The 26,504-nt window shown below is 43.4% G+C and overlaps 1 protein-coding gene across 1 annotated transcript in view; it reads left to right on the top strand.

Moving 5' to 3' along the window:
• The window catches only part of asap1a (ArfGAP with SH3 domain, ankyrin repeat and PH domain 1a), a 157,500-nt gene that overhangs the window by 54,041 nt on the left and 76,955 nt on the right, over window positions 1–26,504 (top strand). The window contains exons 4-6 of the mRNA XM_064942550.1: window positions 8,859–8,933; window positions 19,084–19,133; window positions 19,261–19,390. Coding sequence (XP_064798622.1) covers window positions 8,859–8,933; window positions 19,084–19,133; window positions 19,261–19,390 — 255 coding nt within the window. The remainder of the gene's footprint in view (window positions 1–8,858; window positions 8,934–19,083; window positions 19,134–19,260; window positions 19,391–26,504) is intronic.

Below are 26,504 nucleotides of genomic sequence, written 5' to 3' on the forward strand. Positions count from 1 at the left end.
AAATAAATCAGACAGTGTCTCCAGCAAAGCATCCGCACACCATCTCCTCCATGCTTCACGGTGGGAACCACATGTGGAGATCATCCGTTCACCTACTCTGCGTCTCACAAAGACGTGGCGGTTGGAACCAAAAATCTCTCATTTGGACTCATCAGACCAAAGGACAGATTTCGACCGGTGTAATGTCCATCGCTCCTGTTTCTTGGCCCAAGCAAGTCTCTTGTTATTATCGGTGCTCTTTAGTAGTGGTTTCTTTGCAGCAATTCAACCATGAAGGCCTGATTCACGTTGTCTCCTCTGAACAGTTGATGTTGAGATGTGTATGTTACTTGAAACCTGTGAAGCATTTATTTGGTTTGCAATGTGAGGTGCAGTTAACTCTAATGAACTTATCCTCTGCAGCCGAGGTAACCTTGGGTCTTCCTTTCCTCATGAGAGCCAGTTTCTTCATCATCGCTGGATGGTTTTTGAGACTTGATGGTTTTTGCACTTGATTAAACGTTCAAAGTTCTTGAAATTTTCCGGATTGACTGACCTTCATGTCTTAAAGTAATTACAGACTTTTGTTTCTCTTTGCTTATTTGAGCTGTTCTTGCCATAATATGGACTTGGTCTTTTATCAAATGGTGCTATCTTCTGTATACCATCCCTACCTCGTCACAACAAAACTGATTGGCTCAAACACATGATAAAGGAAAGGAATTCCACAAATTAAGGTTCACCTGTTAATTGAAATGCATTCCAAGTGACTACATCATGGAGCTGGTTGAGAGAATGCCAAGAGTGTGTAAAGCTGTCATTAAGGTAAAGTGTGGCTACTTTGAAGAATCTCTAATATAAAATATATTTTGTTGAAAACTTTTTTTGGTTATGACATGATTCCATATATGCTATTTCATAGTTTTGATGTCTTCGCGTCCAAACTTTTGACTGGTACTATATATATATAGATATAGATATAGATAGATATAGTTTCGGTGTTCTTTTGCCCATCTAAATTCTTTCTTTTTTTGGCCAGTCTGAGATATGACTTTTTCTTTGCAACTTTCCTAGAAGGCCAGCATACCGGAGTCGCCTCTTCACTGTTGACGTTGAGACTGGTGTTTTGCGGGTACTATTTAATGAAGATGCCAGTTGAGGACTTGTGAGGCGTCTGTTTCTCAAACTAGATCACTGGTCACATTTCTCACTCTAATGTACTTGTCCTTGTTAAGGGAATTTTTATCAATAATGACTAATTATGTATACATTTCAATCAGGACTGACTAATCAGAATACTATTATGTTACTGTATATATATACTAATCAGAATACTATTATGTTACTGTATATGTATGAATTTTCTTTCTTAATCCTAGTACTGAATATAATGTGTGTAAATATAATCAAGAATTAGAATAATGACTGTCTGTTCCTTGGTAGAAATGAACTTGGTAGAATGAACTGTATCTTCCGACTGGCTAGAATGCTTATCTACACAAGAAGACCTTGGCTCGGCCATAAATCATATTAAATTGATAGGGGGACGATGTGGGAAGGCTTGAGATACTGCCTTTGTACCTTGGTGGGAGAAGAGACGGGTTGGTACTGGAACTAATGATGTCATTTTCAGTTTATAACCTGTGGTAAACTGTATCGTGTTCAGTACTCTCGTGAATAAACTCTGCTGATTGACTTTAAGACTGGGCTCTGTCCATTATTATAGAATAAGGGTCTTACAAATCCTTATGAATTGACAGTGTGTTTAATTTTAATTGGGTATTAAAACATAGAGCAAATTAATTCCTGCAACAGTCCTCTTGCTCAGTTGTGCACCGGGGCCTCTCACTTCTCTTTCTATTCTGGTTAGATTCAGTTTGCGCTGTTCTGTGAAGGGAGTAGAACACAGCATTGTACGAGATCTTCAGTTTCTTGGCAATTTCTCGCATGGAAAAGCCTTCATTTCTCAGAACAAGAACAGATTGCCGAGTTTCAAAAGAAAGTACTTTGTTTCTGGCCGTTTTGAGCCTGTAATCGAACCCACAAATGCTGAGGCTCCAGATACTCAACGAGTCTAAAGAAGGCCCGTTTCATTGCTTCTTTTAATCAGAACAACAGTTTTCAGCTATGCTAACATAATTGCAAAAGGGTTTTCTAATGATCAATTTAACATTATTAAATTGGATTAGCTAACACAATCTACAATCCAAGATTTCGTAGCAAGATTGCGCCCGCTGAAGGCCCATTATGCTAACCAGTTGGGCCTGCTCCCAACCTACTTTGAACCCTACTAATTCCATGACTGGTCTATCGACGTCACCGCACGAAGAGGCAACAACAGACTTACCCCCATCGCGACGTCCCCCAAAGGCTAAATTTCTAGCCCCTGCTATCTGCTTGCTTGCTATCCCGGTCGGCTAACTGCTAGTTTGCCTGCCCGGGCTGCTAACTGCTAGCCCTTGCTAATTGCTTGCTTGCTAACACGGTCTGCTAACTGCTAGCCCCTGCTAACTGTTTGCTAACCCGGCCTACTAACTGCTATCTTGCCCCGGTCTACTAACTGCTAGCTTCCGGCCCCGGCCTGCTAACTGCTAGCTTACCTGCACGGTCTGTAACTGCTAGACCTTGCTAACTGCTTGCTTGCTAACCCGGCCTGCTAACTACTAGCTTGCCCTGGTCTACTAGCTGCTAGCTTGTTTAGCCCCGGCCTACTAACTGTTAGCTTGTTAGCATCGGCCTGCTAACTGTCCCCAGCCAGCCCAACCACTTACTGGACCCATATGTTCACCTGGCTACGCATGCCTCTCTCTAATATCAATATGCCTTGTCCATTACTGTCCAGGTTAGTGATTACTGTCTTATTTCAATGTCGAGCCTCTAGCCCTGCTCAATATGCCTTAACCAACCATGTTGTTCCACCTCCTACATATGCGATGACATCACCTGGTTTAAACAACTCTCGAGACTATATCTCTCTCTTCATTACTCAATGCCTAGGTTTACCTCCAATGTACTCACATCCTACCTTACCTTTGTCTGTACACTATGCCTTTAATCTATGCTATCGTGCCCAGAAACCTGCTCCTTTTACTCTCTTTTCTCGAACGTGCTAGACGGCCAGTTCGTATAGCATTTAGCCGTACCCTTATCCTACTTCTCCTCTGTTCTTCTGGTGATGTAGAGGTTATTCCAGGTCCTGCAGTGCCTAGCTCCACTCCCACTCCCCAGGTGCTCTCATTTGTTGACTTCTGTAAACCGTAAAAGCCTTGGTTTCATGCCTACTAGAAGCCTACTCCCTAAGTTTGTTTTACTCACTGCTTTAGTACACTCTGTTAACCCAGATGTCTTAGCCGTGTCTGAATCATGGCTAGGAAAACCACCAAAAACCTTGAAATTTCCATTCCTAACTATAACATTTTCCGCCAAGATAGAACTGCCAAAGGGGGCGGTGTTGCAATCTATTGCAGAGAGAGCCTGCAGAGTTCTGTATTACTAAGTCTGTACCAAACAATTTGAGCTTCTATTTCTAAAAATGCACCTTTCCAGAAGCAAGTTTCTCACTGTTGCCACTTGCTATAGACCTCACTCTGCCCCCAGCTCTGCCCTCGATACCATATGTGAATTGGTCGCCCCCCATCTATCTTCTGAGCTCGTGCTAGTAGGTGACCTAAACTGGGACATGCTTAACACCCCGGCCAACCTACAAACTAAGCTTGATGCCCTCAATCTCACACACATTATCAATGAACCTACCAGGTACAACCCCAAATCAGTAAACACGGGCACCCTCATAGATGTCATCCTAACTAACTCGCCCTCCAAATACACCTCTGCTGTTTTCAATCAAGATCTCAGCGATCACTGCTTCATTGCCTAAATACGGAATGGGTGTGCAACCAAACGACCACCCCTCATCATTGTCAAACGCTCCCTGAAACATTTCTGCAAGCAGGCCTTTCTAATCGACCTGGCCGGGGTATCCTGGAATGACATTGACCTCATCCCGTCAGAAGATGATGCCTAGCTATTCTTTAAAAGTGCTTTCTTCACCATCTTAAATATTCATGCCCCTCTCAAAAAATGTAGAACTAGGAATAGATATAGTCCCTGGTTCACTCCAGACCTGTCTGCCCTTGACCAGCACAAAAACATCCTGTGGCGTTCTGCATTAGCATCGAACAGCCCCCGTGATATGCAACTTTTCAGGGAAGTTAGGAACAAATATACACAGGCAGTTAGAAAAGCTAAGGCAAGCTTTTTCAAACAGAAATTTGCATCCTGTAGTACTAACTCAAAAACGTTCTGGGACACTGTAAAGTCCATGGAGAATAAGAACACCACCTCCCAGCTGCCCACTGCTCTGAGGCTAGGAAACTCTGTCACCACCGATAAATCCACTACAATTGAGAATTTCAACAAGCATTTCTCTACGGCTGGCCATGCTTTCCACTTGGCTACCCCTACCCCGGTCAACTGCCCGGTACCCTCCTCAGCAGCCCGCCAAAGCCCCCACCATTTCTCCTTTACCCAAATCCAGATAGCTTATGTTCTGAAAGAGCTGCAAATCTGGACCCCTACAAATCAGCCGGGCTAGACAATCTGGACCCTCTCTTTCTACAAATATCTGCCGAAATTGTTGCAACCCCTATTACTAGCATGTTCAACCTCTCTTTCGTATCGTCTGAGATTCCCAAAGATTGGAAAGCTGCCGTGGTCATCCCCCTCTTCAAAGGGGGACACACTCTACACCCAAACTGTTACAGACCTATATCTATCCTACCCTGTCTTTCTAAGGTCTTCGAAAGCCAAGTTAACAAACAGATTACTGACCATTTTGAATCCCACCGTACCTTCTCCGCTATGCAATCTGGTTTCAGAGCTGGTCATGGGTGCACCTCAGCCACGCTCAAGGTCCTAAACGACATCATAACCGCCATCGATAAGAGACATTACTGTGCGGCCGTATTTATCGACCTGGCCAAGGCTTTCGACTCTGTCAATCACAACATTTTTATTGGCAGACTCGATAGCCTTGGTTTCTCAAATTATTGCCTCGCCTGGTTTACCAACTACTTCTCTGATAGGGTTCAGTGTGTCAAATCAGAGAGACTGTTGTCCGGTCCTCTGACAGTCTCTATGGGTGTGCCACAGGGTTCAATTCTTGGGCCGACTCTTTTCTGTATACATCAATGATGTTGCTCTTGCTGCTGGTTATTCTCTGATCCACCTCTATGCAGACGACACCATTCTGTATACTTCTGGCCCCTCCTTCGAAAATGTGTTAACTAACCTCCAGACGAGCTTCAATGCCATACAACTCTCCTTCCGTGGCCTCCAACTGCTCTTAAACGCAAGTAAAACTAAATGCATGCTATTCAATCGATAACTGCCCGAACCTGCCCCCCTGTCCAGCATCACTACTCTGGACGGCTCTGACTTAGAATACGTGGACAACTACAAATACCTAGGTGTCTGGTTAGACTGTAAACTCTCCTTCCAGACTCACATTAAGCATCTCCAATCCAAAATTAAATCTAGAATCGGCTTCCTATATCGCAACAAAGTATACTTCACTCATGCTGCCGAACATACCCTCGTAAAACTGACCATCCTACCGATCATCGACTTCGGTGACGTAATCTATAAAATAGCCTCCAACACTCTACTCAACAAACTGGATGCTTTCTATCACAGTGCCATCTGTTTTGTCACCAAAGCCCCATACACTACCCACCATAGTGACCTGTACGCTCTCGTTGGTTGGCCCTCGCTTCATACTCGTCGCCAAATCCACTGGCTACAGGTTATCTACAAGTCTCTGCTAGGTAAAGCCCCGCCTTATCTCAGCTCACTGGTCACTATAGCAGCACCCACTCGTAGCACGCTCTCCAGCAGATATATCTTACTGGTCACACCTAAAGCCAATTTCTCCGTTGGTCGTTTTTCTTCCAGTTCTCTGCTGCCCATGACTGGAAGCAATTGCAAAAATATCTGAAGCTGGAGACTCACATCTCCCTCACTAGCTTTAAGCACCAGCTGTCAGAGCAGCTTACAGATCACTGCACCTGTACATAGGCTGTTTACAGATGGGCTATCTATCTACCTATCTCATCCCCATACTGGTATGTATTTATTTTGCTCCTTTGCACCCCAGTATCTCTACCTGCACATTCATCTTCTGCCAATCTAACATTCCAGTGTTTAATTGCAATATTGCAATTACTTCGCCACCATGGCCTATTTATTTCCTTAACTTCACCTCATTTGCACTCACTGTATATAGACTTTTTGTTTTCTTTTGTTCTGCTGTATTATTGACTGTATGTTTTGTTTATTCCATGTGTTGTTGTATGTGTCGACTTGCTACGCTTTATATTGGCCAGGTCGCAGTTGCAAATGAGAACTTTTTCTCAACGAGCCAACCTGGTTAAATAAAGGTGAAATAAAAAAATAAACACTATGTGCCATTGGAACACAGGAGTGATGGTTGCTGATAATGGGCCTCTGTACACCTATGTATATATTTTCCACAAAAAATCTGCCGTTTCCAGCTAGAATAGTCATATACAACATTAACAATGTCTACACTATATTTCTGATCAATTTTGTTGTTTCAATGGACAAGAAATGTGCTTTTCTTTCAAAAACGAGCACATTTGTAAGTGACCCTAAACTATTGAACGTTTGTGTGTGTGTGTGTGTGCGTGCGTGTGCGTGTATATGGACAGTTGAAGTTGGAAGTTTACATACACTTAGGTTGGAGTCATTAAAACTTGTTATTTCACTTATAATTCACTGTATCATAATTCCAGTGTGTCAGAAGTTTACATACACAAAGTTGACTGTGTCTTTAATTAAACAGCTAGGAAAATTCCAGAAAATTATGTCATGGCTTTAGATGCTTCTGATAATTTACATAATTTGGGTCAATTGGACGTGTACCTGTGTATGTATTTCAAGGCCTACCTTCAAACTCAGTGCCTCTTTGCTTGACATCATGGGAAAATCAAAATAAATCAGCCAAGGCCTTAAAATTGTAGACCTCCACAAGTCTGGCTCATCCTTGGGAGCAATTTCCAAACACCTGAAGGTGCCACATTCATCTGTACAAACAATAGCACACGAGTATAAACACCATGGGACCACGCAGCCGTCATCCCGCTCAGGAACGAGACGCGTTCTGTCTCCTAGAGATGAACATACTTTGGTGTGAAAAGTGCAAATTATTCCCAGAACAACAGTAAAGGACCTTGTGAAGATGCTGCAGGAAACAGGTACAAAAGTATCTATATCCACAGTAAAACGAGTCCTATATTGACATAACCTGAAAGGCCGCTTAGCAAGGAAGAAGCTACTGCTCCAAATCCACCATAAAAAAGACAGACTATGGTTTGCAACTGCATATGGGGACAAAGATTGTGCTTTTTGGAGAATGTCCTCTGGTCTGATGAAACAAAAATAGAACTGTTTGGCCATAATGACCATCGTTATGCTTGGAGGAAAAAGGGGGAGGCTTGCAAGCCGAAGAACCCCATCCCAACCGTGAAACACGGGTGTGGCAGCATCATGTTGTGGGGCTGCTTTGCTGCAGGAGGGGCTTTTGCACTTCACAAAATAGATGGCATCATGAGAAATGAAAATTACGTGGATATATTGAAGCAACATCTCAAGACATCAGTCAGGAAGTTAAATGGGTCTTCCAAATTTACAATGACCCCAAGCATACTTCCAAAGTTGTGGCAAAATGGCTTAAGGAGAACAAAGTCAAGGTATTGGAGTGGCCATCACAAAACCCTGACCTCAAGCCTATAGACAATTTGTGGGCAGAACTGAAAAAGCGTGTGTGGGCAAGGGGGCCTACAATTCTGACTCAGTTACACCAGCTCTGTCAGGAGGAATTTTGGGGAAGCTTGTGGAAGGCTACCCAAAATGTTTGACCCAAGTTAAACAATTTAAATGCAATGCAACCAAATACTAATTGAGTGTATGTAAACTTCTGACCCACTGGGAATGTGATGAAAGAAATAAAATCTGAAATAAATCATTCTCTCCCCTAATATTCCGACATTTCACATTCTTAAAATTGAGCGGTGATCCTAACTTACCTAAAACAGGCAATTTTTTATTGGATTAAATGTCCGGAATTGTCATACTGAGTTGAAATGTATTTGGCTAAGGTGTTTGTAAACTTCCGAGTGGCAGATCAAATGCAATCCTTGCAATATAACGAAAATATGCCACTTTGCAGGTGCTTTTGTCCAAAACGGTGAAAGCATTTGTAGGATGTCTGATTCCTTTTGGAATTAAATCCATGACCTCGGTGTTGCTGGTGCCATTCTCTTACCAATTGATCCTTCGCTAAGCCCTACACCCCTGGTTACTGTTGCAACCTCTGACAACATTTTCCCTGGAAGCCACATTCTAACCACATGCGAAATCCCCTCACAATGGTCTCAAACTGTGTTTTAATACAACAACTCTGCATTTCAGGAATCACAGTAGCAAATACCCCTTGTGCCCTATTCAATTATTTAGCCATTTAAACAATTTGTTTTTGTATGAAAACTATTTTCTAATGCCCTCAATGGCTTTCATGTGTTTCAAACGTGATCTTGTCCGAGAATTCAGAGTCGACCACAGTTGCTATCCATTGGAGCACTGCGATTGGTTGGCCAAAATTCTGGGGCAGATCTTAGCGAAGGGTCAATTGAGCAAGGCAATATCGAAGAACTACAAAGATAAATGTGTGTATTGGTTATGTCATTCACTGGCTCTGCATGACACCTCAAATTCAAGTACTGTGATTAGAGCTGCCAAATTCCCATCAAAATATAATCTTTGTTGTTTTGAGAATGAACCTTCCTCTGTCTCATCCACAGCTCCAGAGCTTGAGCCATAATGTGATCTTCACTCTGGACTCTCTTCTCAAAGGGGACCTCAAAGGAGTTAAGGGGGTAAGTTGTTGCTGTATTGGATAGAATCCACGACCTCATCACGTCCTGCCAAGTTAATAAGAGGCTGTCTCTTTGCAAAGATTTACTGACCCATAACATTATTAAACCTAAATCTGAAAATCTACATAGTAAATCTCAGGAGTACTAGTCAGTGGGTTTTTCACTCTGGCTTTCCTTTAATACACAGTCCAAAATAAACATGTCCTATTTTTGACTGCCATTTCCTGAAGTCATCCCCAAAATTCTGCTGGGCCTTTTTTCTTGTTAATGCACGAGTGTACATCAAATTGTATTAGTCACATGCACCGAATACAACAGGTATTCACCTTCACCTTACAGTGAAATGCTTACTTACGAGCCCCTAACCGACAATGCAGTTTAACAAAAATATGGATAAGAATAAGAAATAAAAGTAACAAGTAATTAAAGAGCAGCAGTAAAATAATAATAGCGGGACTATATACAGTGGGCTACCGGTACAGAGGCATTGTGCGGTGGCACTGGTTAGTTGAGGTAATATGTACATGTAGGTAGAGTTATTAAAGTGAGATGATAACAGAGAGTAGCAGCGGTGTAAATGGGGGGGGGGCAAATGCAAATAGTCTTCGTAGCCATTTGATCAGGTGTTCAGGAGTCTTATGGCTTGGGGTAGAAGCTGTTTAGAAGCCTCTTGGACCGAGCCTTGGCACTCCGGTACCGCTTGCCGTGCGGTGGCAGAGAGAACAGTCTATGACTAGGGTGGCTGGAGTCTTTGACACATTTTAGGGCCTTCCTCTGACACCGCCTGTTATAGGGGTCCTGGATGGCAGGAAGCTTTGCCCCAGTGATGTACTGGGCCGTTCGCACTGCCCACTGTAGTGCCTTGCGGTCGGAGTCCGAGCAGTTGCCATACCAGGCAGTGATGCAACCAGATGCTCTAGATGGTGCAGCTGTTGAACCTTTTGAGGATCTGAGGACCCATCCCAAATCTTTTCAGTCTCTTGAGGGGGAATAGGTTTTGTCGTGCCCTCTTCACGACTGTCTTGGTGTGCTTGGACCATGTTAGTTTGTTCGTGATGTGGACACCAAGGAACATGAAGCTCTCAACCTGCTCTACTGCAGCCCCGTCGATGAAAATGGGGGCGTGCTTGGTCCTCTTCTTCCTGCAGTCCACAATCATCTCTTTTGTCTTGATCACATTGTGGGAGAGGTTGTCATCCTGGTACCACACTGTCAGGTCTCTTACCTCCTACTACACACTGTTGTCATTGGCAAACTTAATGATGGTGTTGGAGTCATGCCTGGCCATGCAGTCATGAGTGAACAGGACTGCGCACACACGCCTGAGGGGCCCCTGTGTTGAGGATCAGCGTGGCAGATGTGTTGTTACCTACCCTTACCACCTGGGGGTGGCCCGTCAGGAAGTCCAGGATCCAGTTGCAGAGGGAGGTGTTTAGTCCCAGGGTCCTTAGCTTATTGATGAGCTTTGAGGGCACTATGGTGTTGACCGCTGAGCTGTAGTCAATGAATAGCATTCTCACATAAGTGTTCCTTTTGTCCATGTGGGAAAGGGCAGTGTGGAGTGCAATAGAGATTGCATCATCTGTGGATCTGTTGGGGTGGTATGCAAATTGGAGTGGGTCTAGGGTGTCTTGGATAATGGCGTTGATGTGAGCCATGACCTGCCTTTCAAAGCACTTCATGGCTACAGACGTGAGTGCTACGGGTCGGTAGTCATTTAGGCAGGTTACTTTATTGTTCTTGGGCACAGGGACTATGGTGGTCTGCTTGAAACATGTTGGTATTACAACATTGAAAATGTCAGTGAAGAACCTTGCCAGTTGGTTACTCGCAGTTCACGTCCTGATAATCCGTCTGGCCCTGCAGGACTTTGTGAATGTTGACCTGTTTAAAGGTCTTAGTCACATCGGCTGTGGAGAGCATGATCACACAATCTTCCAGAATAGCTGGTGCTCTCATGCATGTTTCAGTGTAATTTGTCTGGAAGTGAGAATAGAAGTAGTTTAGCTCGTCTGATTAGGCTCGTGTCACTGGGCAGCTCTCGGTTGTGCATCCCTTTGTAGTCTGTAATGGTTTGCAAGCCCTGCCACATCCAACGTGCGTCAGAGCCAGTGTAGTACGACTCAATCTTAGTCCTTTATTGAAGCTCTGCCTGTTTGATGGTTCATCGTTGGTATAGCGGGATATCTTATAAGCTTCCAGGTTAGAGTCCCACTCCTTGAAAGCGGCTGCTCTAGCCCTTAGCTCAGTGCGAATGTTGCCTGTAATCCATGGCTTCTTGTTGAGGTTTGTACGTACCGTCACTGTGGGGACGACGTCATCGACACACTTATTGATGAAGCCAATGACTGATGTGGTGTGCTCCTCGATTCCATCTGAGGTATCCCAGGAAGCATATTCCAGTTTGTGCAAAACAGTCCTGTAGTTTAGCATCGGCTTCATCTGACCACATTTTTATTGATCTAGTCACTGGTGCTTCCTGCTTTAATTTTCGCTTGTAAACAGGAATCACGAGGATAGAATTATGGTCAAATTTGTCAAATGGAGGGTGAGGGAGAGCTTTGTATCCATCTCTTTATGTAGAGTTAAGGTGGTCCAGCGTTTTTTTCCCTTTGGTTGCACATTTAACATGCTGATAGAAATTTGCTAAAACAGATTTAAGTTTCCCTGCATTAAAGACCCCGGCTACTAGGAGCGCCGCCTCTGGGTGAGCGTTTTCTTGATTGTTTATAGCGGAATACAGCTCATTCAATGCTATCTTAGTGCCAGCCTCTGACTGTGGTGGTATGTAAAACAGCTATGAAAAATATAGATGAAAACTCTCTAAGTAGGTAGTGTGGTCTACAGTTTATCATGAGATACTCTACCTCAGGTGAGCAATAGCTCGAGACTTCCTTAGATATCGTGCACCAGCTGTTATTTACAAAAATACATAGTCCGCCAGCCCATGTCTTACCAGACGCCGCTATTTTATCCTGCCAGTGCAGCTTATAACCAGCCAGCTGTATGTTGATAATGTTGTCATTCAACCACGACTCCGTGAAGCATAAGATATTACAGTTCTGAATGTCCCGTCGGTAGTTTAATCTTACGCGTAGGTCATCTATTTTATTGTCCAAAGATTGCCCATTTGCTAGCAGAATGGAAGGAAGCAGGGGTTTATTTGATCGCCTACGAAATCCCTTTTTCTGCGCCTCCTCATCACGCAAATAACAGGGATCTGGGCTTGTTTCCGAGAAAGCAGTATATCGTTCGCGTAGGCCTCGTCAGTATCGTTAAAGGAAAAAAAGTATTCTGCCAGTCTGTGGTGAGTAATCGCAGTCATGATGTCCAGAAGTTATTTTTGGTCATAAGCGGCAACATTTATGTAAAAAAATAGTTACAAACAACACTAATAAAACAAACAAAAAAACACAATCGGTTGGAGGCACATAAAAAGTCTGCCTCCTTCTCCGGTGCCATCTTAAATCCGTGTACACAAGACACAGAAATGTCTTGTGTACACAGAAATGTCTTGTCTCAAAACAGAAAATACATTAATCAAAAGTAAAAGATACCGTAAAACTGGCAAATTCCAGCTTTGCACACCTGATTATGGGGAGTTTCTCCCATTCTTCTCTGCAGATCCTCTAAATCTCTGTCAGGTTGGATGGGGAGCGTCACTGCACAGCTATTTTCAGGTCTCTCCAGATATTCAATCCGGTTCAAGTCCACTCAAGAACATTCAGAGACTTGGCTGTATGTTTAGGGTTGCCCCAGTCTGAGGTCTTGAGTGCTCTGGTGGTAGGTTTTTTTATCAAGGATCTCTCTGACTTTGCTTCGTTCATCTTTCCCTCAATCCTGACTAGTCTCCCAGTCCCTGCTGCTGAAAAACATCCCCACAGCATAATGCTGCCCCCACCATGCTTCATCTTAGGCATGGTTCCAGATTTCCTCCAGAAGTGACTGTTTGCATTCAGGCCAAAGAGTTCAATCTTGAGCTGTCATGTGCCTTTTACTGAGGAGTGGCTTCCGTCTGGCCACTCTACCATAAAGACCTGATTGGTGGAGTGCTGCAGAGATGGTTGTCCTTCTGGAAGATTCTCTCATCTCCACAGAAGAACTAGAGCTCTGTCAGAGTGACCATCGGGTTCTTGGTCACCTCCCTGACCAAGGCCCTTCTCCCTCGATTGCTCAGTTTAACCAGGCGGCCAGCTCTAGGAAGAGTCTTCCATATAAGAATGATGGAGGCCACTGTGTTCTTTGGGACCTTCAATACCTCAGACATTTCTTGTTACGCTTCTTCAGATCTGTGCCTCTACACAATCCTGTCTCGGAGCTCTACAGACAATTCTTTCGACCTCATGGCTTGGTTTTGGCTGTGCCATATTGGGTTATTTTGTGTAGATTCATAAAGTCAAGGGGTGAAAAAGTCAATCTTTCTGCTATCTAAATAATTTCACAATGCACTGTCAGTCAGTCTGGATAAGAGTCTTCTTCTAAATCCGTTATACCTGTCCAAAATTGTAGTCAGTAACGTAACTTTTGGATTGCCCATACTCAGTCAGCTGATTACATTCCATTTCTTTTAGATTACTTTCCCCTTTAGAGGCATTAGGAAAATACACAAATATATAATATACATCTATTGCAGGATAAATCAATGTTAAAGTTTGTATATCTGGCCATATGTGGATGTAAAATGTTCCTTTATTGGTTATGTAGGCTTCTTCTAACCCATCGCTTTCTACTTCATATAGTATGGTTATATTAAATCTTCACATCAAACCAAAGTCTATCAGAAATCGAGTCAGTCCAATAAATGTTATACTTCTTCATCTTCAAGAATAGGACTTGGAAATATGTACGTATAGATTAGCCAAATTGTTTTACCTGAATATGACCCCAAAACAAAGAACGTATGAGCTAGCCCTACTCTCGTGTTTATGATTTTGTTGTCATTGAGGACGGTTTGGGCCTATTGATTGGCACATCCTCTACCCCTTGATTCCATTCGCTCCGTTCCAGCTATTATTATGAGCCGTTCTCCCCTCAGCAGCCTCCACTGGTTTGATTCCATTCCATTCGCTCCGTTCCAGCTATTATTATGAGTCGTCCTCCCCTCAGCAGCCTCCACTGGTTTGATTCCATTCCATTCGCTCCGTTCCAGCTATTATTATGAGTCGTCCTCCCCTCAGCAGCCTCCACTGGTTTGATTCCATTCCATTCGCTCCGTTCCAGCTATTATGAGCCGTCCTCCCCTCAGCAGCCTCCACTGGTTTGATTCCATTCCATTCGCTCCGTTCCAGCTATTATTATGAGCCGTTCTCCCCTCAGCAGCCTCCACTGGTTTGATTCCATTCCATTCCCTCCGTTCCAGCTATTATTATGAGCCGTTCTCCCCTCAGCAGCCTCCACTGGTTTGATTCCATTCCATTCGCTCCGTTCCAGCTATTATTATGAGCCGTTCTCCCCTCAGCAGCCTCCACTGGTTTGATTCCATTCCATTCCCTCCGTTCCAGCTATTATTATGAGCCGTCCTCCCCTCAGCAGCCTCCACTGGTTTGATTCCATTCCATTCGCTCCGTTCCAGCTATTATTATGAGCCGTTCTCCCCTCAGCAGCCTCCACTGGTTTGATTCCATTCCATTCGCTCCGTTCCAGCTATTATTATGAGCCGTCCTCCCCTCAGCAGCCTCCACTGGTTTGATTCCATTCCATTCGCTCCGTTCCAGCTATTATTATGAGCCGTTCTCCCCTCAGCAGCCTCCACTGGTTTGATTCCATTCGCTCCGTTCCAGCTATTATTATGAGCCGTTCTCCCCTCAGCAGCCTCCACTGGTTTGATTCCATTCGCTCCGTTCCAGCCATTATTATGAGCCGTTCTCCCCTCAGCAGCCTCCACTGGTTTGATTCCATTCGCTCCGTTCCAGCTATTATTATGAGCCGTTCTCCCCTCAGCAGCCTCCACTGGTTTGATTCCATTCGCTCCGTTCCAGCTATTATTATGAGCCGTTCTCCCCTCAGCAGCCTCCACTGGTTTGATTCCATTCGCTCCGTTCCAGCCATTATTATGAGCCGTTCTCCCCTCAGCAGCCTCCACTGGTTTGATTCCATTCGCTCCGTTGCAGCTATTATTATGAGCCGTCCTCCCCTCAGCAGCCTCCACTGGTTTGATTCCATTCCATTCGCTCCGTTCCAGCTATTATTATGAGCCGTTCTCCCCTCAGCAGCCTCCACTGGTTTGATTCCATTCCATTCGCTCCGTTCCAGCTATTATTATGAGCCGTTCTCCCCTCAGCAGCCTCCACTGGTTTGATTCCATTCCATTCGCTCCGTTCCAGCTATTATTATGAGCCGTTCTCCCCTCAGCAGCCTCCACTGGTTTGATTCCATTCCATTCGCTCCGTTCCAGCTATTATTATGAGCCGTCCTCCCCTCAGCGGCCTCCACTGGTTTGATTCCATTCCATTCGCTCCGTTCCAGCTATTATTATGAGCATGAAATGTTAACTGGTAGTCTTACTTGAAAGAACTGTATAATTATTATTTGTAACAATTGGGTGGTCATTGTTTTACCAACTGTGCCACGGCGTGTTGCAGCAGTAGGCCTAACAACAGAAACATTGCTAGACCAACACATGTCCTCCCCCTGCCCACTGGATGTTGTTTCTCTATGAATAATTGTAATATCGAGGATTAAAAAAAGAGATGCAAAACCAGGAAATATAAAACTGAGAAAACAGAATTATGTGGTCTCAAAGTTAATTGACCAGGTATATTGAGAGTTGTTATTTGACCAGGTATGTTGACAGAGTTGGGTATTTGACCGGGTATGTTGACAGAATCGAATCAAATCAAATTTATTTATATAGCCCTTCGTACATCAGCTGATATCTCAAAGTGCTGTACAGAAACCCAGCCTAAAACCCCAAACAGCAAGCAATGCAGGTGTAGATGCACGGTGGTTAGGAAAAACTCCCTAGGAAGAAACCTAGAGAGGAACCAGGCTATGTGGGGTATACCCAACAGAGTTGGGTATTTGACCGGGTATGTTGACAGAGTTGGGTATTTGACCGGGTATATTGACAGTTGGTATTTGACCGGGTATATTGACAGAGTTGGTATTTGACCGGGTATGTTGACAGAGTTGGTATTTGACCGGGTATATTGACAGAGTTGGTATTTGACCGGGTATATTGACAGAGTTGGTATTTGACTGGGTATTTTGACAGTTGTTATTTGACAGTTGTTATTTGACCGGGTATATTGACAGTTGTTATTTGACCGGGTATATTGACAGTTGTTATTTCACCGGGTATATTGACAGTTGGAATTTGACCGGGTATATTGACAGTTGGAATTTGACTGGGTATATTGACAGTTGGTATTTTACCGGGTATATTGACAGTTGGTATTTTACCGGGTATATTGACAGTTGGTATTTTACCGGGTATATTGACAGTTGGTATTTTACCGGGTATATTGACAGTTGGTATTTCACCGGGTATATTGACAGTTGTTATTTCACCGGGTATATTGACAGTTGGTATTTGACCGGGTATATTGACAGAGTTGGAATTTGACCGGGTATATTGACAGAGTTGGAATTTGACCGGGTATATTGACAGTTGGTATTTTACCGGGTATATTGACAGTTGGTATTTTACCGGGTATATTGACAGTTGGTATTTGACCGGGTATATTGACAATTGGTATTTGACCGGGTATATTGACAGAGTTGGTATTTGACCGGGTATGTTGACAGTTGGTATTTGACCGGGTATTTTGACAGAGTTGTTATTTGAAAAGGTATATTGACAGAGTTGGTATTTGACCGGGTATGTTGACAGTTGGTATTTGACCGGGTATGTTGACAGTTGGTATTTGACCGGGTATGTTGACAGTTGGTATTTGACGGGTATGTTGACAGTTGGTATTTGACCGGGTATGTCTACAAAGTTGTTATTTGAAAAGGTATATTGACAGAGTTGGTATATTGACCGGGTATGTTGACAGTTGGTATTTGACCGGGTATGTTGACAGTTGGTATTTGACCGGGTATGTTGACAGTTGGTATTTGACCGGGTATGTTGACAGTTGGTATTTGACCGGGTATGTTGACAGTTGGTATTTGACCGGGTATGTTGACAGTTGGTATTTGACCGGGTATGTTGACAGTTGGTATTTGACCGGGTATGTTGACAGTTGTTATTTGAAAAGGTATATTGACAGAGTTGTTATTTGAAAAGGTATATTGACAATTGGTTTTTGACCGGGTATATTGACAGAGTTGGTATTTGACCGGGTATGTTGACAGTTGGTATTTGACCGGGTATGTTGACAGTTGTTATTTGACCGGTTATGTTGACAGTTGTTATTTGACCGGGTATGTTGACAATTGGTATTTGACCGGGTATATTGACAGAGTTGGGCATTTGACCGGGTATATTGACAGTTGTAAGTTGACCGGGTATGTCTACAGAGTTGTTATTTGAAAAGGTATATTGACAGAGTTGGCATTTGACCGGGTATGTCGACAGAGTTGGGCATTTGGCCGGGCATGTCGACGGAGTTGGGCATTTGGCCGGGCATGTCGACGGAGTTGGGCATTTGGCCGGGCATGTCGACGGAGTTGGGCATTTGGCCGGGCATGTCGACGGAGTTGGGCATTTGGCCGGGCATGTCGACGGAGTTGGGCATTTGGCCGGGCATGTCGACGGAGTTGGGCATTTGGCCGGGCATGTCGACGGAGTTGGGCATTTGGCCGGGCATGTCGACGGAGTTGGGCATTTGGCCGGGCATGTCGACGGAGTTGGGCATTTGGCCGGGCATGTCGACGGAGTTGGGCATTTGGCCGGGCATGTCGACGGAGTTGGGCATTTGGCCGGGCATGTCGACGGAGTTGGGCATTTGGCCGGGCATGTCGACGGAGTTGGGCATTTGGCCGGGCATGTCGACGGAGTTGGGCATTTGGCCGGGCATGTCGACGGAGTTGGGCATTTGGCCGGGCATGTCGACGGAGTTGGGCATTTGGCCGGGCATGTCGACGGAGTTGGGCATTTGGCCGGGCATGTCGACGGAGTTGGGCATTTGGCCGGGCATGTCGACGGAGTTGGGCATTTGGCCGGGCATGTCGACGGAGTTGGGCATTTGGCCGGGCATGTCGACGGAGTTGGGCATTTGGCCGGGCATGTCGACGGAGTTGGGCATTTGGCCGGGCATGTCGACGGAGTTGTTATTTGAAATGGTATATTGACAGAGTTGTAAGTTGACCGGGTATGTTGACAGAGTGGGTATTTGACCGGATATGTTGACAGTTGTTATTTGACCGGGTATATTGACAGAGTTGGGCATTTTACCGGGTATGTTGACAGAGTTGGGTATTTGACCGGGTATGTTGACAGTTGTAAGTTGACCGGGTATATTGACAGAGTGGGTATTTGACCGGGTATGTTGACAGAGTGGGTATTTGACCGGGTATGTTGACAGAGTGGGTATTTGACCGGGTATGTTGACAGAGTTGGGCATTTTACCGGGTATGTTGACAGAGTTGGGCATTTGACCGGGTATGTTGACAGAGTTGGGCATTTGACCGGGTATGTTGACAGAAAATACATATCTTGTACACCAATATCCCAGGGAAGTGTTTCAGGGTCGAGCCAATTTGAAAGCTATAAAAAAATGGGTAACACTTTACTTGACACACAGCGTCATAACACGTTTTGACACGATCATAACCATGTCATAATGTCAACACTGTCATTTACATATTTTGAGACATATATTGTGTGTTAATTAACATAAACATATTGTTGACATGTAGGCTATGGTGTAATGAAATGTTTTGCTTTGTGTGGTGGGTTTTGACACTATTACGTAGGTGTCATAACCAGCCATAAAATAACGCAATATATGTCACAACAGGTCTAAATATGTGTCATGACAGTGTCATGACCATATTATATGAGCTACCAAAAGTGTTACCCAAGCAATTTGTTGCTCACGATATGTTTATATATTTTTTAAAAGCTCTCATGCCAGAAAAGGTGGAAGAACCTTGTTCTATAGGTACGAGCTCCAAAAGAGTCGTTGTACATGATTGAGAAAAAAATGTTAATATTGATTTATTTGCAATGATTTGATTGGATTCTTTCCTCGTTAATCTTCAGGACATAAAGAAGCCGTTTGACAAGGCATGGAAGGACTATGAGGCTAAGTTGTGAGTTTGCTTTACTGTACATTTGTGTGCGTGCATATGTCAACTTACATTTTTTGTATTGTATTCTCTGTGACTGTATTTTGAATGTGATCCTAACCTTGAGTGTAATTCTGGATTTTTCCCCCAGCACTAAAATTGAGAAAGAGAAGAGGGAGCATGCTAAACAACATGGGATGATTCGGACTGAGATTACCGGAGCTGAGATTGCAGAGGAGATGGAGAAGGAGCGACGTCTCTTCCAGTTACAGATGTGCGAGGTCAGTGAGTTTGTGTGTGGATGGGATAATATGTGCACGTACTTTCTCTCTCATGCTCTGCTTTAGCTTCTCGCTCTTCCTCCACTCTCTGTGACTGAACAAAAATATAAACGCAACATGTGTTTTTCATATGCAAAGAAAGCTTATTTCTCTAAAATGTTGTGCACAAATGTATTTACATCCCTGTTAGTGTGCATTTCTCCTTTGCCAATATAATCCATCCACCTGAGAAGTGTGGCATATCAAGAAGCTGATTAAACAGCATGATTATTACACAGAGGTATCTTGTGCTCTGGAGAATAAAATGCCACTCTAAAACGTGCAGTTTTGTCACACAACACAATACCACAGATGTCTCAAGTTTTGAGAGTGTGCAATTTGGCATGCTGACTGCAGGAATGTCCACCAAAGCTGTTGCCAGAGAATTGAATGTTCATTTCTCTACCATAAGCTGCCTCCAATGTCATTTCAGAGAATTTGGCAGTACATTCAGCCCACATTCATTGTGTGAGCGAGCGGTTTTCTTATGTCAACGTTGTGAACAGAGTGCCCAATGATGGCGGTGGGGTTATGGTATGGGCAGGCATTAGATATGGACAAGGAGCACAATTGCATTTTATTGATGGCAATTTGATTGCACAAAAATACAGTGACGACATCCTCCACATTCGGCTTCTTCATCTGTATTTTTTATTTTTTTTAGTATTATCTGTGATTTTGTTTCTTGTTTAGTTTTTGAATCATTGTACCTAAACTGTCTGTGTAAACATGTACATGCAGGGCCCAGCTGTAAACGAGACCTTGATCTCTTTCTGTGTTGAAACAAAGGTATAATAATAATCTGAGACCAGTTGGCAAACTGTCAGAATTTCTCATTTTTAATAGTTTTTTATTGAACCTTTATTTAACGAGGCAAAACACTGGGGGTCTTGACCAGGTTCTCGAACTGACTGCAGTTTGGCGTCATAACCGACTTCAGTTGGCAAATGCTCACCTTTGATCGCCATTGGTACGCTGGAGAACAGTGCTCTTCACGGATGAATCCCGGGGTTTCAACTGTACTGGGCAGATGGCAGACAGCATGTATGATGTCTTGGTTGAGCGGTTTGCTGTCAACATTGTGAACAGAGTGCCCCATGGTGGCGGTGAGGTTAGGGTATGGGCAGGCATAAGTTACGGACAACAAACACACTTGTGTTTTATCTACGGCAATTTGAATGCACAGAGATACCGTGACGAGATCCTGAATCCGCAACCGTCACCTCATGTTTCAGCATGATAATGCCGGCCTTATTTCGCAAGTATCTGTACATAGTTCCTGGAAGCTGAAAATGTCCCAGTTCTTCCACGGCCTGCATATTCACCAGACATGTCACCGATTGGGATGCTCTGGATCGGCGTGTACAGCGGTTCGTCCTTTAAAAGTTGCAGCTTGTTTGGTGCCGCAGAATTCTATGGCACGTTACTTAAGCGTGAACCACTGGTACCATTAATGCTAGTTTGACCACCAGAGGGCATCTTTGAAAGCATTTGGTAGCCTTCAATAGTGCCATTCTTGAAAAACCCATTCTTGAACATGGGGTGAGACATTGTTACTAATTTGTAAATAAAGCCAGTTTGTTATTTAGAATTCTTTCTGTTTTTAGAGGGAGAGAAAGCAAAATCCTACAATCATCTCATGGGTCTCCCAGTCGAGGGCAGCATGGCTATTGATCCAGCATCTGTAGCGATACAGCTTGCACTGCTATGCAGTGTCTTAGACAGTTACACCACTCTGTGCAACGTGACCGGTTGGGAGTGGTCGACAGTACTACAGTGTGTATGTCTTTGTTGTCTCTGTTTAAATCACTGGTCCATCTGGGGAGTAATTTGACACAAAGTCTCTGATTTGTCCATCATAGAGCAAGGTCTTTCGTAGTTGTAGCTCTGTTATAATGAATACGTCACACTCAGTCAAGTTTACTAGACTAAAGTACTTAAACAGCTATAGACTGAATGTTCCTGTGTAGTCTTCATCTAGTCCTTTAACTTCCTTTTCGTTGTGTGGGAGATAGTTTCTGCAGGTATTTACGACCGTCATCAAACTGTAGTGGGAGGGTGGTGGATCTGAAACCTACGATCCTCACCCAGAAGGGCAAGTCATGACAATGTTAACTATTTTTTACATTGTTAATAGTGAAGACATCAAAACTATGAAATAACACACATGGAATCATCTAGTAACCAAAAAAATCTAAATATATTTTATATTTCAGGTTCTTCAAAGTTGCCACACTTTGTCTTGATGACAGAGTTGCTCACTTTTGGCACTTTCTCAACCAGCTTCACCTGGAATACTTTTCTAACAGTCTTGAAGAAGTTCCCACATAGGCTGAGCTAGTGTTGGCTGCTTTTCCTTCACTCTGCTGTCCAACTCATCCCAAACCATCTCAATTGGGTTGATGTCGGGTGATTGTGGAGGCCAGGTCATCTGATGCAGCACTCCATCACTCTCTTTCTTGGTCAAATAGCCCTTACAAAGCCTGGAGGTGTGTTGGGTCATTGTCCTGTTGAAAAACAAATGATAGCCCCCTAAACCAGGTGGGATTGTGTATCGCTGCAGAATGCTGTGGTTGCCATGCTGGTTAAGTGTGCTTTGAATTCTAATAAATTACCGACAGTGTCACGAGCAAAGCACCCTCACATCAACACACCTCCTCCTCCATGCTTCATGTGGTGGGAACCACACATGCAGAGATCATCCGTTCACCTACTCTGCGTCTCACAAAGACACCTCTGAACAGTTGATGTTGAGATGTTTCTGTTACATTAACTCTGAAGCATTTATTTGGGCTGCATTTTCTGAGGCAGGTAACTCTAAAACTTTGGGTCTTCCATTCCTGTGGCGGTCCTCATGAGAGCCAGCTTCATCAATCATAGTGCTTGATGGTTTTTGCAACTGTTCTTGAAGAAACTTTCAAAGTTCTTGATGTTCTGTCGTTCTCTTTGCTTATTTGAGGTGTCCTTACTATATTATGGACTTGGTCTTTTACCACATAGGGTTATCTTCTGTATAGCACCCCTACCTTGTCACAACACAACTGATTGGCTCAAAGGCATTAAGAAGGAAAGACATTCCACAAATGAACTTTTAACAAGGCTCATCTGTTAATTGAACTGCATTCCAGGTGACTACCTCATAAAGCTGGTTGAAAGAATGCCAAGATTGTTCACAGCTGTCATCAAGGCAAATAGTGGATACTTTGAAGAATCTGAAATATGTTAGCAATTTATGTTATTCTTCAATAACACAAACTCCAAAGGAAATCAGGGGGAGAAAAAATATGTTTATTCAGAGAGGACAAATCAAGATGTTATGCTGGGAGTCAGATGTTCAGTCTCCCCCTGTCCTCCGCTTTCCCCCCCAGAACAAAGGACAGGATGCCACGTATAACCCCCCACTCTAGTCTGGGGTTGACCAATCAGAAGTGCTTGCTGGACAACTTGGCCAATGGCCAAATAACAAGTATCCCACTTCCAATAATTGTTTACAGACAGATTATTTCACTTATAATTCACTGTATCCCACTCCAAACTATGGGACTGATACCAGTGTGGAAGAGCTGGTCATGTCTAATAGTTATCTACTCACTACTTGATTAGTGTCCATAGATCTTCACTCATTACTTTAGTTGCGTCCATACTTTCCTGTTCAACTATATCCATGTCCCATGGATCTTTACTCATTTCTTTAGTAGCGTCCATAGTTCCTGTTCAACTATGCCCATGTCCCATAGATCTTTACTCACCTCTTTAGTAGCGTCCATAGTTTCCTGTTACTCATTACTTTAGTAGCGTGCATAGCTTCCTGTTCAACTATACCCATGTCCCATAGATCTTTACTCACTACTTTAGTACAGTCCAGAGTTTCCTGTTCAACTATACCCATGTCCCATAGATCTTTACTCACTACTTTAGTAGCATTCATAGCTTCCTTGCTAATGGGATACTGTTTTGTGCAAGGTGGGGCAACAGCTGTCAAGCACACTGATTCCATATCCAAAGTGCCACACTCATTTTTCTCCGTAGTCCAAATAGCATGGTTCTGAACTATAGTTTCAGTTCTGTCAGAAGTTTACATACACCTGAGCCAAATTAATTTAATCTCAGTTTTTTTTTCACAATTCCTGACATTTAATCCAGGATTTGTGAAAGGCCTTGTTTTATGTCAGTTCGGATCACCACTTTATTTTACGAATGTGAAATGTCAGAATAATAGTAGATTATTATTTATTTCAGCTTTTATGTCTTTCATCAAATTCCCAGTGGGTCAGAAGTTTATTACACTCAATTGTTATTTGGTAGCTTTGCCTTTAAATTGTGTCAAATGTTTCGGGTAGCCTTCCACAAGCTTCCCACAATAAGTTGGGTGTATTTTGGCCCATTCCTCCTGACAGAGCTGGTGTAACTGAGTCAGGTTTGTAGGCCTCCTTGCTCGCACACACTTTTTCAGTTCTGCCCACACATTTTCTATAGAATTGAGGTCAAGGCTTTTTGATGGCCACTCCAATACCTTGACTTTGTTCTCCTTAAGCTATTTTGCCACAAATTTGGAAGTATGCTTGGGGTCATTGTCCATTTGGAAGACCCATTTGCAACCAAGCTTTAACTTCCTGACTGATGTCTTGAGATGTTGCTTCAATATATCCATATAATTTGCATTTCTCATGATGCCATCTATTTTGTGAAGTGCACCAGTCCTTCCTGCAGCAAAGCAGCCCCACAACATGATGCTGCCACCCCCGTGCTTCATGGTTGGGATGGTGTTCTTCGGCTTGCAAGCCTCCCCCTTTTTCTTCCAAACATAACGATGGTCATTATGGCCAAACAGTTCTATTTTTGTTTCATCAGACCAGAGGACATTTCTCCAAGCAGTATGATCTTTGTCCCCATGTGCAGTTGCAAACCATAATCTGGCTTTTTTAAGGCTGTTATGTAGCAGTGGCTTCTTCCTTGCTGAGCGGCCTTTCAGGTTATGTCGATGAAGGACTCGTTTTACTGTGGAAATAGATACTTTTGTACCTGTTTCCTCCAGCATCTTCACAAGATCCTTTGCTGCTGTTCTGGGATTGATTTGCACTTTTGTACCAAAGTATGTTCATCTCTAGGAGACAGAACGCTTCTCCTTCCTGAGTGGTATGACGGCTGCGTGGTTCCATGATGTTTATACTTGTGTACTACTGTTTGTACAGATGTACCTGGTACCTTCAAGCGTTTGGAAATTGATCCCAAGAATGAACCAGACTTGTGGAGGTCTACAATTTTTTTTGATTAGATGATTTATTTTGATTTTCCCATGATGTCAAGCAAAGAGGCAGTGAGTTTGAAGGTAGGCTTTGAAATACATCCACGGGTACAACTCCAATTGACTCAAATGATGTCAATCAGCCTATCAGAAGTTTCTAAAGCCATGACATCATTTTCTGCAATTTTCTAAGCTGTTTGAAAGCACAGTCAACTTAGTGTATGTCAACTCCTGACCCACTGGAATTGTGATACAGTGAATTATAAGTTAAATAATCTGTCTGTAAACAATTGTTGGAACAATTACTTGTCATGCACAATGTAGATGTCCTAACCAACTTGCCAAAACTATAGTTTGTTAACAAGAAATTTGTGGAGTGGTTGAATAACGAGTTTTAATGACTCCAACCTAAGTGTATGTAAACTTCTGACTTTAACTGAATATATTTTGCATAAGGTATGGGCAATACAGTGACTTCAGCACCCGTATCCACTAAAAATTCTACTGCAAAGTTGTTAACCGTCATGTTCATATATCTTCCATCCGATTTCATATGCACACCAGCTGAGATGAGGCATAAGAGGGATTCTATTAGTTTACCTCCTCAGCATCTGGCATCCTCTGCTGCTGAGCCAGAGAGAGCTTCTTACATTTCTGCAGTATTGTGTCGTTGGGGCTGTTGTCTTGATTCCGTTTTCCCTTAGACAGACCCTTCTTCTCCTGGCCACTTCTCATAAAATCAAGTTTTCTTTTTTTTCTTTTCCTACTTTCTCGTTGACAGTGACCAGAAATCCTGCAATAATAACATATATTTCTCTTCTGCTGAATGAATAATGTTGTTGGTTTCACTCAGAACCTGCACAACACTGATAAGCACGTCTTGTGGATGATTAAAAGTTGTTGACCATTTAACCAACTGTTTTGGAGATGCTGATTTATGTATGATCACTATCTCCAGAAGTTGGCCTAAGACAACATTCATCACTGACTTTTTCACGTGTGTCTCCTCTTCTACTTAGAAATGCTTATGGACAGTGAATTTCATGTTCACATCCAGAAGAGCTGTTCCACCCTTTTCCAGAGTGGTTTTCTCACTTAACAAAAGTTGTATAATATATGTCTATGTTTATATATTTATTTAACCCCATTATACATTATACACGGCATGATAATACAATACATCATATACATAGCACAACATAATACATGACATAATATACATCACAATATACACTGCTCAAAAAATAAAGAGAACACTTAAACAACACAATGTAACTCCAAGTCAATCACACTTCTGTGAAATCAAACTGTCCACTTCGGAAGCAACACTGATTGACAATAAATGTCACATGCTGTTGTGCAAATGGAATAGACAACAGGTGGAAAGTATAGGCAATTAGCAAGACATCCCCAATAAAGGAGTGGTTCTGCAGGTGGTGAACACAGACCACTTCTCAGTTCCTATGCTTCCTGGCTGATGTTTTGGTCACTTTTGAATGCTGGCAGTGCTTTCACTCTAGTGGTAGCATGAGGCGGAGTCTACGACCCACACAAGTGGCTCAGGTAGTGCAGCTCATCCAGGATGGCACATCAATGCGAGCTGTGGCAAGAAGGTTTGCTGTGTCTTTCAGCGTAGTGTCCAGAGCATGGAGGCACTACCAGGAGACAGACCAGTACATCAGGAGACGTGGAGGAGGCCGTAGGAGGGCAACAACCCAGCAGCAGGACCGCTACCTCCACCTTTGTGCAAGGAGGAGCAGGAGGAGCACTGCCAGAGCCCTGCAAAACGACCTCCAGCAGGCCACAAATGTGCATGGAGTCTGCTCAAAC

This window comes from Oncorhynchus masou, chromosome 3 (genome assembly GCF_036934945.1).
Source record: "Oncorhynchus masou masou isolate Uvic2021 chromosome 3, UVic_Omas_1.1, whole genome shotgun sequence".
NCBI classification, from domain to species: Eukaryota; Metazoa; Chordata; class Actinopteri; order Salmoniformes; family Salmonidae; genus Oncorhynchus; species Oncorhynchus masou.